This window comes from Nestor notabilis, unplaced genomic scaffold, assembly GCF_000696875.1.
Source record: "Nestor notabilis isolate BGI_N333 unplaced genomic scaffold, ASM69687v1 scaffold7949, whole genome shotgun sequence".
Taxonomy (NCBI): Eukaryota; Metazoa; Chordata; class Aves; order Psittaciformes; family Psittacidae; genus Nestor; species Nestor notabilis.
In genome coordinates, this window is record NW_009945054.1 from 26,690 (window position 1) to 39,797 (window position 13,108).

A 13,108-nucleotide genomic window follows, 5' to 3' on the forward strand; every position below is an offset into this window, starting at 1 on the left:
AATAGGATTGAAAGCTGTGTATGCCTCTGGAGGAAGTGCTAGCAGAAATGCTTTGTTGCCTTTGCACCTGAGCCAGAAACTGCATGGTGGTTTCGACAATAGTTTTTGTGGATACTCCTCTGGAAGGAATGGGAGTGTGAGAGGTGAGGCTGCTGCAGTCTCTGTAGGGAAGCGAGTCGTGGTGGTTATAGACACAAGGTTAAAGACACGAGCACAAAGCATCCCTGAGGAATCACGGAGGTCAGGCTTCTGATGCAGCACGAAGAAGATTAATCATTTCACCTTTTGCTACTGGAGAACAGACTGGAAAATCCTGTCTGCTTGAGACTTTAATTTGTATTTTTAGTCCCAGAGTGTAAATAATGAATTTATCAGCATGTGTTGTCTTCCTTAAGTGTTCCTTCTGCCCTGCTTGTTATCATGAGAGGGTCTGTGTTCTTCCCTTCTGCTTTGCAATCCCTCAGCCTCACCCATGTTGATCTCTGGAGAGGGATGTTTTGCTGTTCAAAAACTTGAATTTCAGCGTTAGAGGGGGTGGTTTTGCACCCAAGTTCAGTCCTCCAAAAGCTGCAGAGGGTAGCTCTGGTCACCTGGGGGGTTCCCTTGGGTGCTGGACAGGCAGGAGTGAGCTATGGCACAGCCAAACTGAAATACAGGGTAGCCCCAATGCAAACGTGCAGGTGAGCTAGTGCTGGACTGGGAGCAATATGCACAGAATCCTGGAGTAGTTTGGGTTGGAAGGGGCCTTAAAGCTCACACAGCTCCAGCCACCTGCCAGGGACAGGGACACCTTCCACTAGAGCAGGTTGCTCCAAGCCCCTGTGTCCAACCTGGCCTTGTCCCACCACCCTCATAGTGAAGTTCATCTCATCTGCTTTCTCTGGCACAATATCTTTCATGAGGCAGAACAACCATCGTGTGTAGGGTTTTGTTTGCTTTGGTTGTCCAGTCATGCTGGAGTGCGATGGCTGCAGAAGCACTAAAAGCTATAATCGTGATTGCTTGCAGATGTGTCCTGAACTTGGGAGTGCAATAAATGGGACAGTTTTCCAGACATGGCCACCTGCCTGGTAGTGTGGCAATGGCTGAATGATGAGGCAGCATTGGGTGTGCTGTGGGATGGATGTTTGCTGCTTCGTGCTGAATTAGGGCTGTAGGGCTCCATGCTCTCACATATTTTGATGTGTGAATCATAAATCCCAAAGTATCCTTGTTTTCTGCTGAGATGACAAACAGCTGATCCACATTTGGAAACTTGTAATTTCTGGGACTGAAATAGGTTTTAACTTTACAGAAATGTACTGATTGACTTGTTTGATTTTGACACTCTTCAGTTGGTTTTGTTTTACATAGGTAAATTGTAATTAAAATTAAAGAAATGACAATTAAACACATAATGGAAAATGTCATCTTTGTCATGTCTTCTCCATCAGTTTGATTTTTATAGCTTCCAAGATGACTTGTTTTAGCCAGGATATTAATCCTGCAGAGTTTGAATTCAGATGGGATGTGCATGTTGGTGGGGGTGAAGCATGAACAGAAGCCATGTTAAGCTGCTGTTGAGCTGCGAAGACACAGCTGGTAGGTGACATTAATGACCTTTTTAATGCTTTTTCTCTTTTTTTCCCCTCGTAGGTTGGTACAGAGGTTATACACTACGAAAAAAGTCCAAGAAGGTGAGTGTTGACAGAGTGGAATGCTCATTTTCCTCTTGGGTAGAGATGTGTTATGGCATTGGGTGTGTTGCTGTAATGAAGATCTTGGTGTGTGTTGCGGCAAGGCATGGGAACAATTCACTGTATGTCTACTGATCTACCTGTGTCACAACCTCTTGTAAATGTGAATTTAAGTTAATTGTAACTTATTTCAGGCCTAAAATCTGTGTTGGATATCTATTTTGTACAATTTAAGGGTACACATATGTACAGCTACTATAGATGGCTTGATGTGCATCAGCTTTTCTGCCTTTGCCCCAGTAAGAAGTTCAGAACTTTAATGTTCCAGTTGATCTGTTTAGGGGCTGCCACTTTGCTGTCTGTTAAATAATGTATTACTCGTAAAACACAATTGCATCTTGGAAAGTGATATGGGGATCTACGTTGTGATTTTCAGGGGGAATAATCTTCTCCAGTGTAATTTTGCCTTGTTGGTAGGCTTTCAGTGTACATAAAGGGTTTCTGTTATGGCAGCCTCACTGAAATAAAAAGAAACATCACAAATACTGGTTGTAACATTGTGTTTTAGTTTTTGAGCATTTTCCTTTATAGTAGTAATTAACCAGAATTAAATGACTTCTGATTCTGCTTCTTTTTCCACTTCAAATAAACCACTTGAAATGTAATGTTTGCCTACAGAGGTGCATTTTGAGTTGCGCCTGAGTGTCTAGAAGTACAGAGCTGAGCTGTGTGGTTCGTCCCACCCATTTCCTACCCAGACCTCTTCTATTCTATTTTGCTATTTTCTTTTCTTGGAAATGCACTAAGTTTCTTATGCAGTGTATTTCATGAACATGCCTTGTGCAGCCTAAGAAGCAGTTAGCATGTTGCTGCATTTGTCTGACTGCTGCTAAATGATTTACTGGGATAAAGACTCAGCCCCAGCTCCTACCCCCTAGTTTTTGTAGCTTTCTAAGACTTTGTGTTCCCATAGTAGGGGGTTGAAACTAGATGGTCCTTAAGGTTCCTTCCAACCCAAACCAGTCTGCAATTCCATGATGATAAAACTGAACTACTGCCCTGAAGGGTGAGGTGTAGGAATTTACTTTCTCAGCTTGGCTTGAGATATTTTTTGACTATGAGATTACACTATTTTGAAAATATTATTGTATTTCTGGAATCTTGATTAATTTAGAACACTTTTTTCAAGGGAAGCAGTTCTGGTCTTTTGCAGTTGTCTGCAAAGAGGTTTTTGGCTTGTAGCACTTGTAATGATACGTTGGTGTTAGGACGTACTGTGTTATATATAAGAAAGCTTGGTTAGATCTGAGGAAAAGCAAGCAGCAGACATGGATTACAGGCAAAATGTCATTTTGAAGTTAAATATATGTAAAATCCTTTCAAATGGAAATCTGCCTTAATTATAGTATATATCATCCAGGGACCTGGAGAATAGTGACAAACTCTATCTTGAACTGGGGGAGGAAACACCCCTTTGCAAGGCCACTTATTGACAGAGGATGTCTCCTGTTTTCTTCAATAGAGTGAAGAAGAGATTAAAGCCACTTAAGTTTGTATTTGGTAAGGGTACAGTAATGGCTTGTTGAAAGAACATGCAAGCAAAACTTAAATGTACATTAAAAAAAACCCAGACTGCCCAACACAACTGTTCTGATGCTCAAGAGGATGCAGACTTGGCAACGTGTCTTGGCATATTTTTAGGTAATAGATACAGTATGTTATGTGTAACTTATTTAAAACATCTTTTTCCCTCTCTCTCCCTCTCAAAGGGCATTTTTCCTGCCTCCTATATACATCTTAAGGAAGCAATAGTTGAAGGCAAAGGGTAAGTTTGATTTGAAGATAATAATCTATTTTTCTCTTTGTATAGATTTAATTTTGGTGTATTATCAGATAGTTTACACTTGTTCCCAGTCAGTTAAAGAGCTGATGGTGAAAATGTGGGTGTTTCTTTTTCGAGATACTTTAAGTTGGTAACTCGCCTCAAGTTTGAAGGTGCTGTCATTTCCAGTGCTTCTGGCTAGCACTGTCCTTAGCTGCATTGTCATATCATTGAGCTAAAGCATAACTGTGTCTGTATTAATGTGCATGTTTTGGAAGAATTAATAACTTACCACTTTTCTTTGTAACATTTCTTGCTCTCTGAACTAAGAATATATTAACTTCCTCCACTCCCTGCCTCCTACTTTAGTTCTAACTTCAGTTTTCCCAACTTCTTTCATCTTCCATCCCCTGAGTCTTACACCTTTTGCTTGGTATATTGAGAGGCCTTTGATATAAGATACCTTTCTTTTAAGCAGATGAAATTTAAGTAGTTTCTAAATTCCCTCTTCAATACATGTTGTAGACTGGACTCCTCACTGAAAGCCATTGTCCAGACATTGCTTTCTGACCTACCAAGAAATGCTGTTGAATTGTTCATTTTGTGATTCTCCTGCTCCTGATGTGTGTGACACTAAATAGTTGGGCTGTTTTTTGTTGCTTAACAGCTGTTAAAGTTCGGATGTTTATATATCAAAACAGCTTTGCTGGGCAGGCATGTAAAAGTTTGCAGCATTGATAGAAAAGTTTAGTTAAAAAACAAGGAAAAAACCTTCAAACAAATCCCAGGGAAAACAAAAAGTGGAGTGAAATTAATAAATAATTAGGCAGGAAATGGAGTGAAACAGGATTGAAATATTATATTCCTTTGTGCCTGATTTATTTTTATACACTGTTAAATATGTAAATGATAAAACCACTAATCATGAGATTGCTGCATAATGACATCTTTCTTGCTGATTACAGAACTGCCTTTAAGTACCCTACTTGTAAAATATTAAAAGATTGAGCTGTTGTTTCTTACTTTCATGGCACATCATTTCAAAACAAGTTGCACAGAAACTCAATGGTGATAACTTCCATGCTTAATTTTTCTTTGCAAGACCAGTATTATGGAAAACAATTGCACATTAGTCTCAGGGCACTGTTGGTTGTGCATATCTGGCTTTATGTTTGGTTGCTTCTTGTAAAATCAGTATCTCGATAACAAATGGTATGGTGAGGTGTGCCTTGATATTGTCATCTTGTGAGTATAGAAACTGGGACATGGAGGGGAAAGTGTGAGCTTAGCAGCATAGTCTCAGGCCACCAAAGTACCATTCCCATCACATGGCAGTGCTGGTGTACTCTGCTTCTCCTATATCTGATAATACATTCTTTTTTACCTGGAGTACTGTGTTAAGCTCTGGGGGCAACAACACAAGAGGGATATGGAGCTATTGGAGGGAGTTCAGAGGAGGCCCTGGAGCTGCTGCGAGGGCTGGAGCAGCTCTGCTCTGGAGCCAGGCTGAGAGAGCTGGGCTGGGGCAGCTGGAGAAGAGAAGGCTCCTGAAGGGGACACCTTAGAGCAGCTCCAGTGCCTAAAGGGGCTCCAGGAAACCTGGAGAGGGGCTTTGGACAAGGGATGTAGGGACAGGACAAGGGGAATGGCTTGAACCTGCCAGAGGGGAGATTGAGATGAGCTCTGAGGCAGAAGCTCTTCCCTGTGAGGGTGCTGAGGCGCTGGCACAGGGTGCCCAGAGAAGCTGTGGCTGCCCCATCCCTGGCAGTGTTCAAGGCCAGGTTGGACACAGGGGCTTGGAGCAACCTGCTCTAGTGGAAGGTGTCCCTGCCCGTGGCAGGGGTTGGGGCTGGATGAGCTTGAAGGTCCCTTCCAACACAAACCAGTCTGGGATTCTAGGATTCTGTGATTTTACCTTAGAAAATTATAAGCAATGTTATTTTCAATGCTGTCATTATTGAATTGCTTTGGAAATCAAGAGTTCAGTCTTAAGAGTGATCCTGCCACCCTACCCAAAACTGCTACTTAATTAAAACTTTTTTCTCTCCTTCTTAAGCCAACATGAAACAGTGATACCCAACGAGCTCCCCTTGATTCAGGAGGTTACCACAACGCTGCGGGAATGGTCTATAATATGGCGCCAGTTATATGTTGTAAGTATCAGCATAAACCATATTCTATTGTAAAAGTTTTATTAGAAGTGTGATGGTTTGGAAGGTACAGTGAGAAGTATGTGACCAAACTATTAATGAAATTCTACTTCTTTTACTGCTTTTAGTGCTGAAAAGCTGTTTAGCATCTTCAATGTTAAGGCAGAAATCTCAGTAGTGTTTCTTTTGAGTGTTTTCTCAAATACTGTGTGTTTCTTTTGCAGAATCAGTTTTTTAGAGTGTTGCCTTGATCTAGCAGTAATTTGAGCAATTGTGATCCATTTTTCATAGGGTACTATGACACTGAAGAAGTTGGATTTTTAAGGTGTATACAGATCTGGAAAAATCTGATATAGAATTGTATTAGAGAGACGAAGGGCCGTTCTTAAAGTTGTTGGTCTGTGTTAGGAAAAGGTTGAATAGTTGACCTCAAACTTGTGGGTGTAAAGTTGTACCTTTGAAAAGGCCTTTTATGTTAGTATTGTACTTGAAGTTGATTGTTCCCAGGTTATCCTGACCTTAAGTTCCTCTAAAGAAGTTTGAAATCTCCTTTTATAAAAGCTCAAGCTGTGTAATGAAGGCACTAACTGGAAATTAAGATGTGTGTGTTGACTAATGTGGCTTTTGATCGTGTCCATGAAAATAAAGATTAAAAATGCTGGAGGTGATGTAGTGTTGCAGTAGATAAGCTGAAGGATGATATATGAAGAGAAGCATATTAAAGAGAGAGCTTTAATGTGATGTAATACCACAGAGGTCATGTGTTGAGGAGCAAGGAAGAGGTCGATGGGCAGAAGCAAACCAGGAGGAGCAGAATCCAGAGAGGGGACTGAGAACAGCTTTGCCCTCAGTTCCACTGCTGTGTGCTGCTGAGGATTACAATTTGATCCTGGTGTCTTTTTGTGGGGATTAGACTGAGTATGAAATCTGTTATTGCTTAATGTCAGGGAAATACCACTTGCAGAACTGTACAAAGCTTGGTTGTGGTGCACATATAATGTGGAGGAACAGCAAAGAGATGTCATTAGGAGTTTTCTTCCCAAGACTTGTGTGTGGTTTTGGTAGCAGTAACTGTTAGGAAACTGTAAAATTCCCTTGGAGTGGCAGTCACTTGTTCTAAGTATTAATGTTTAGCATCTCATTTGTCATGCATTTACCTCCATGAAGACACATGAACAGCTAAAAGATACTTCAGCAGTGCTGCTGACTTTGAATTCAAGAGCATGCAAGGTGTGAAGCTACCAGTGGCATCAATTTGTTAGGGTTCCAGTCCCTGTTACAGCTTTACTTGGAGTAGCTGGATCATTTAATGAGTTTATACTACATATCTCAAGGATATCTGTTAGATTAATTGAATGTGGCTAGTGGCCAAAAAGAGCATTGGTGCACTGGGATTGCCTCTACAAGGGAGATTTGGTTTGCTGGAGACAGCTGGTTTCAAACTGGTCACTCTGCAGACTAAAGAGATATTCTGTGTTATCCATATCAGTACCAGAAGTCATTAAATTACCACAGTTATTCCTTTATTCAGTTTGTAATTGTGTTTGAATATTGCATAGACATTGTTTTGCTTTTCAGATAGCAGAGGATGTGGCATGTTCTTTATCTCGCTGGTTTACGATTGCCTGCAGCATCGAAAATCGTGAAGCTCTTTCCCATTTGGATGTGTCTGTATTTAGCTTCCAGCCATATGTGCCTGTTGTGTCTTTCTCTGCTACATTAAAGAGCTTTTAATAACGGGTATTTTCTCTCTGTGAAGGTTCTCGCACTATAATCAAATCAGCTTTTTGATAATCTGAACAGACTGAAGTCTTTAAGCCTCACAGTTAGATATTTCCCCCTCCTGAGTCTCTGAGTCGTTATAGTCTTTTTCTGCACCTTCTGTGGGTTTTTTTGTTGTCTTTTATATATAGCGGAGAGCTTTATTTTAACTATTCCAGTTCTCAGTCACATAAGGCCCAGGTATAGCCTCAATGAAAGATAGCTACATGTAGCCTGAATAATTCCTTGATGTAGGGTGTTTAGAAAGATGTATTCTTTTTAAGAGTGTATTGAACTAATGGCTTAGATTTGGAGGGTTGTGAAGACAGTAAGAGAGTCTGCTTCTGGGTGAGATCAAAGCATTCAGAGCCTCTGCATTGTCTTTGTCCTGACATCTTTCACAATAAAAATAGGAAGGTTATTGTTCTGCAACTTCTGTTTTGCATGGTACTGTTTGTTTGAGGCAAAATTGTTGTCTCTATGCACTGTCCACAGCGTTTTGTGGTTAAAGATTTGATCTTTTGTTTTCAAATGCATGTGTATGTGGGCATGCATGTGGAAAACACTCTGGAAAACAGGTTGTTTCCATTGTAAGTCTGGAACTTCATCTTCCTGTGTCCTAGATTAGCTGAATGTTGCCAAGAAAAGTGTGTGTATGCTGCTGGCGTGATTTAATACCATCGTTCCAGCCTTTATAAACAAGTGAGGCACTTAACTTCATAAAGGTTTAATGCTTTCCTGGTTTTTCACTTTCCCTCAGCTGTTACCTGTGGACTCATAAGATGCTGATGCACTCAGCATTACACACTGGGGCATTTTAAAGTGTTATTCTGAAGGTTTAACCAGGGGGAAGGATTCTGTAATCTGTTGCAGATGGAGTATTGTGGAACTTGAGCCTCTTCCTGTTAAAATACGTAGGTTTTAGTCCTGTTCTACTTAGAGGGTCACTGAAGAAAGTTACTCTCTGAACCAAGAAAATGGTATCTTTTCCTTGAATGCCTGTTCCGAATACAGTATTACTCAGGTTGTAAGATAACACACACAAGCATTTACACTTATTTAGATACCTAAAGCAGAGTGTAAGGCTCTGTTCAGTATTCTGTGCTATAGAAAAGCTCCTATTTTAGAGCTGTTCGTAGACTCTTACCCTCCTGAATTAATGCTTTATAACTGCAATCTATTATATGCATTTAAAAGATGTTCACTAGACTTCAGAAGTAACTTGCACATATCTTCTTCCTCCAAACAGCAGGATAACAGGGAGATGTTTCGCAGTGTGCGGCACATGATATATGATCTTATTGAGTGGAGATCTCAAATACTCTCTGGGACCCTACCCCAAGACGAGCTCAAGGAACTGAAAAAGAAAGTGACAGCCAAGATTGATTATGGCAACAGGTTTGTGAGCAGTGTTTTCCATGTGTTGATGCTTAAAACCAAATCAGTTTGTGTGATATGCATTAGCTGTCAATGACTTTTGCAGGATTCTTCTCTTCCCGTACTTATGGAGGTGTAAAAGTGTATTAACAGTCCTGTTATAGCAAGATAAAGAATGAAGTTGATATAGCATGTTTTCTACTATACATATCTAGTAGAAATCATAGTATGTAAAGTGGAATCAATATATAATTCTTTTCCTTCATGACATTATCAATTTGATATTGGCAAGAAGCTGTAATTTTTAAGGTCAGTTAAAAAGTGCAAGTATTGCCTCCATTCAAAATACAATTTAAACTGGCTTCTGCAATATCAACAGTTGTTGCCTTCTCAACACCACCAGCTGCGTGTGCCCTGAAGTCACTTAGCTGTAATGAGATGTTGAAGGGTTTGGCTCAGAAATACCATTTAAGCTCACTGTTCCTCTACTTACATAGTAGCCAGCTTGTACCAGAAGATTAACAGGCAGATTTGATGAAAGTGTCTATTTAACAGAAGAGAATGGAAATTCTGAAGGAAATACCCAAAAAGCCAGCAGTATGGGCTGGATACATTAGTAATTCAGATGTTTTAACTCTCCAAACAGTGGTCTAGATTTAAGCTAAGTTCTTTATTTAAATGCAAGGTTTAGGTTCCAAGTTCTCTAGATACATTTATGACTTTCCATTTTGATTGAAAATGAGATCTCATATCTCAGTCTTCAATCAGGGAATCGTTTGAATCAGTATTTTGAATACCGAGGGACACTGTTGTAGTACTGAGCACCTGGGGACTGAAAACGTTTTTGGCCAACCAGTCTTTAACCCCCTTGTGATGTAAATAACTCATCGGATTTCAGCTATTGGTGCTTTATTCCTTAAGAAGTGCCAAATTTCACTATTTATGTTCACCTGCTTTACCAGTAAAAGCTGATTAAAGCCAGAAGTACTAAAATATCATCAGTAACTGCATTCACTCAGTAATTGTCATTTATAAACCAAGATATGGACTTTGGTACCACAGTAGGCAACCAGATGTTGTTGATGGTATTATAGTCTGGCTACTGGATTTTGCCATCTGCTTAAGAAGGTGGTTAAAATAATTCTGAACAACCTCCAGATGCTCAGCGTTCAAGTACAATGGCACATCTTGTGCTGTGCTTTATATTCCTAATGTGCTGATGGAGTAAAGTGATCAGAACATTCTCTGTGGCGGGAAGAGGATTTGAACTTGTGGGTAAATTCATGTCTGAAAGACACCATGTTTCTAATGTGGTCCTCCATCCGCTTTTGTCTAAAATAAGCATGAATGATGAAATTTTCTCTTCATCAGGAACTGTAGCAATCGGAAAAGGGGTGATGGGTTTAAACTTAAACAGGGGAAGCTCAGGTTAGATACAAGGAAGAAGCTCTTCCCTGTGAGGGTGCTGAGGCGCTGGCACAGGGTGACAAGAGAAGCTGTGGCTGCCCCATCCCTGGCAGTGTTCAAGGCCAGGTTGGACCCAGGGGCTTGGAGCAACCTGCTCTAGTGGAAGGTGTCCCTGCCCGTGGCAGGGGGTTGGGACTGAATGAGCATTAAGGTTCCTTCCAACACAAACCAGTCTGGGATTCTGGGATTTCAATATCCAGACAGAATGAGTTCATGATGTATTTTATAAATGTTTTCTGATCTAATCATATCCTCACTTTTCCCATTTTGTGAAGTACTGATTTGTAAATCAGATATTTTGTTTCTATAAATAAAGGCAACAGTTTCGCTGCATGTTGTCAAAATAACTGAAGAAGTAAAACAAGGTCTTAAGCATTTGTATTTTTAATGTTTTTCTGAAATTGGGTCAGGTAATTTTGTTGTGAAAACATCTGTTCAGTTGCAAAAAATCTGTAACTGAGACACTTAGGAAAAAACTTTTAAATCTTTCCAAGCATCGTCTGCAAGTTAAAAGGATAAAACAAAGAAATTAAGTCAAAGGAGGGTTCTCTTCTATTTATTCGACAGTCTGTGCAAATGTTTGTGTCCTCTTGGTGTGTGGTAGCCTGGGTCACTGGTGTCTCTGAACTTCTGAGCCCCTTTTTCTCTAGTCCAGGCTGGTGTCTTCTGTAGAAGGACTCTGCCTTTGTTCGTCCCAGCTGGCAGTCACCGTACCAGTGATCCGTGTGTCCCTCTCCTGCTGTGACTGCTGTCCAGGAACCAGTACTAGGGAGGAGCAAGATGATTTTGGCTGTTTATGTGTTTGACTTCAACGATGAAACCATTGAAACCATTTTCTCACTAGAAAATTCATCTGGGAGCTTGGTGATCCCAGGGATGCTTCGAAGTGATTTGTGACTTTGCGCAGAGAAGCTGTGGCTGTCCCATCCCTGGCAGTGTTCAAGGCCAGGTTGGACAGAGGGGCTTGGAGCAACCTGCTCTAGTGGAAGGTGTCCCTGCCCGTGGCAGGGGTTGGAGCTGGAGGAGCTTTAAGTTTGGAAGGGACCTTAAAGCTCATACAGTTCCAACCCCCTGCCACAAAAACCTGCCTGGAATTCTATCATGAGGTCCAGTTAATGTGTGGAGCCTAGGAGGTGTTTCTTAACAAGCTGCTGCCTGCACTCGGCAACTTGAATGATGTTAATCCACTATTGAATTAATGCAGTGCAATGAATTGGAGGGGGTTGTGTATTGACCCTGCTCAAGGCTTTTTTTAACACCTCTAGGCTTCCCTCTTGTCAAGGAGGGCATGGAGTGATCCTCTAACTACATGAAGCATTTCTTCATCTGCCACAGCCCCTGTTCTTAAGTGATTGTGGGTTATGTCCAAAGGGGACTTGTCCTCAGATAAACCACTTACCTCTGTGTGACTTACCAGACACTGTAAGTTTGATTTAAGCTCATTCATCAAGCACGTTTCAAACCCAAAATTACAGCAGCTCCATTGTGAGAGGAGTCTGCAGAGTTAGAGGAAGAAAACAGGGACCATGTAGTGGAACAGAGGTGCAGAGGTCAGGCTTGGGCACCATAGGCAGGGAAATGCAGAGCAACCCAGCCTGATTATTTTATCCTTGGTTCTGCTGCCAGCACTGCCCTAATGTGGGAAAATGTGAAGGGCCTTTCCTAAGGCTGGAGTTGATTATGGCAGAAACCTCCCTCTCTGCAGAAGGTAATCACAGACGTTAACACCCCGCTGACAGAAATCTGGCTCTGCTTTAAATAAAGGGAAACAAAGTGTGTTTGCTTGTATCTCATAGGTGTTTACTAAAACATGAGTATGCCTGCTTTGGAGGGGAGTGTGGAGGGGGACCAAATGAACTTGCGTGTGGTGTGACTGTAGTGGTTGGTTGTCCAAACTGTCAGATGAATCAAGAGGAGGAGACAAATTCAGTTGTTTAAGATATGATTTCTCCAGCTTTTATGCTGTTACATTTACATGGATTCTTTCTGTGCTGTGGAGAAAAAAAGACTTCCAGCCCAGGATGGTTATCTCTAGGGTTGGTGATGTGTTAAATTGATTTACCATGTCTTAAATAGCATTTTCCTGTCATGTTTCAGGTGTGCATGACTTTGTTATCACATGGCAGTGTTAATTAAGCACATGAGACTTTTAAGCACTTGCTTGGGCACTGATAATTCACAAGCATATGTCTTGTTTGTTTAGAATTCTTGATTTAGATTTGGTGGTCAGGGATGAGGATGGCAACATTTTGGACCCAGAGCAGACCAGCACCATTAGCCTGTTCAGAGCACATGAAATTGCTTCCAAGCAAGTTGAGGAGAGGCTACAGGAGGAAAAGGTAAGATTCACACTATAGCTTTTCTCTTTGAGGCATGGGATTGTAAACTAAGTGACTTACTTTTAGTGTTGGTAATGAAGAATTTGATATGTTTATGAAGAGTTACCAGGCTTAATAATTTTGTAACAACTTGTATGTCTTGGGCTGTTTAATTGTCTGTCTTATTCTTTAAAGGGCATAGTAGAATTTATTGATAAGACCTATATCACTGAGTTGACCACACTGGTAGATGGATATCAGACACATGTAGCAGGTTTCTATGTTAGGTTGTCGTGTGAGTTTATTTTAAAGAATCAAGTAGAATAATGTTCTCTTGTATGATTTCTGCATGCCAATCCAGAAAATCTGTTAACTGAAATACAAGGGGCAAATTTAAATGGCTTGAACCTGCCAGAGGGGAGATTGAGATGAGCTCTGAGGCAGAAGCTCTTCCCTGTGAGGGTGCTGAGGCGCTGGCACAGGGTGCCCAGAGAAGCTGTGGCTGCCCCATCCCTGGCAGTGTTCAAGGCCAGGTTG

General features: G+C 41.1%; 1 protein-coding gene across 1 annotated transcript in view; it reads left to right on the forward strand.

Annotated features, from left to right (window-relative positions):
• The window catches only part of LOC104412106 (dedicator of cytokinesis protein 1-like), an 85,321-nt gene that overhangs the window by 23,972 nt on the left and 48,241 nt on the right, over positions 1-13,108 (forward strand). The window contains exons 3-7 of the mRNA XM_010022710.1: positions 1,636-1,676; positions 3,446-3,501; positions 5,555-5,651; positions 8,659-8,807; positions 12,457-12,592. Of these exons, the coding sequence (XP_010021012.1) occupies positions 1,636-1,676; positions 3,446-3,501; positions 5,555-5,651; positions 8,659-8,807; positions 12,457-12,592 (479 nt within the window). The remainder of the gene's footprint in view (positions 1-1,635; positions 1,677-3,445; positions 3,502-5,554; positions 5,652-8,658; positions 8,808-12,456; positions 12,593-13,108) is intronic.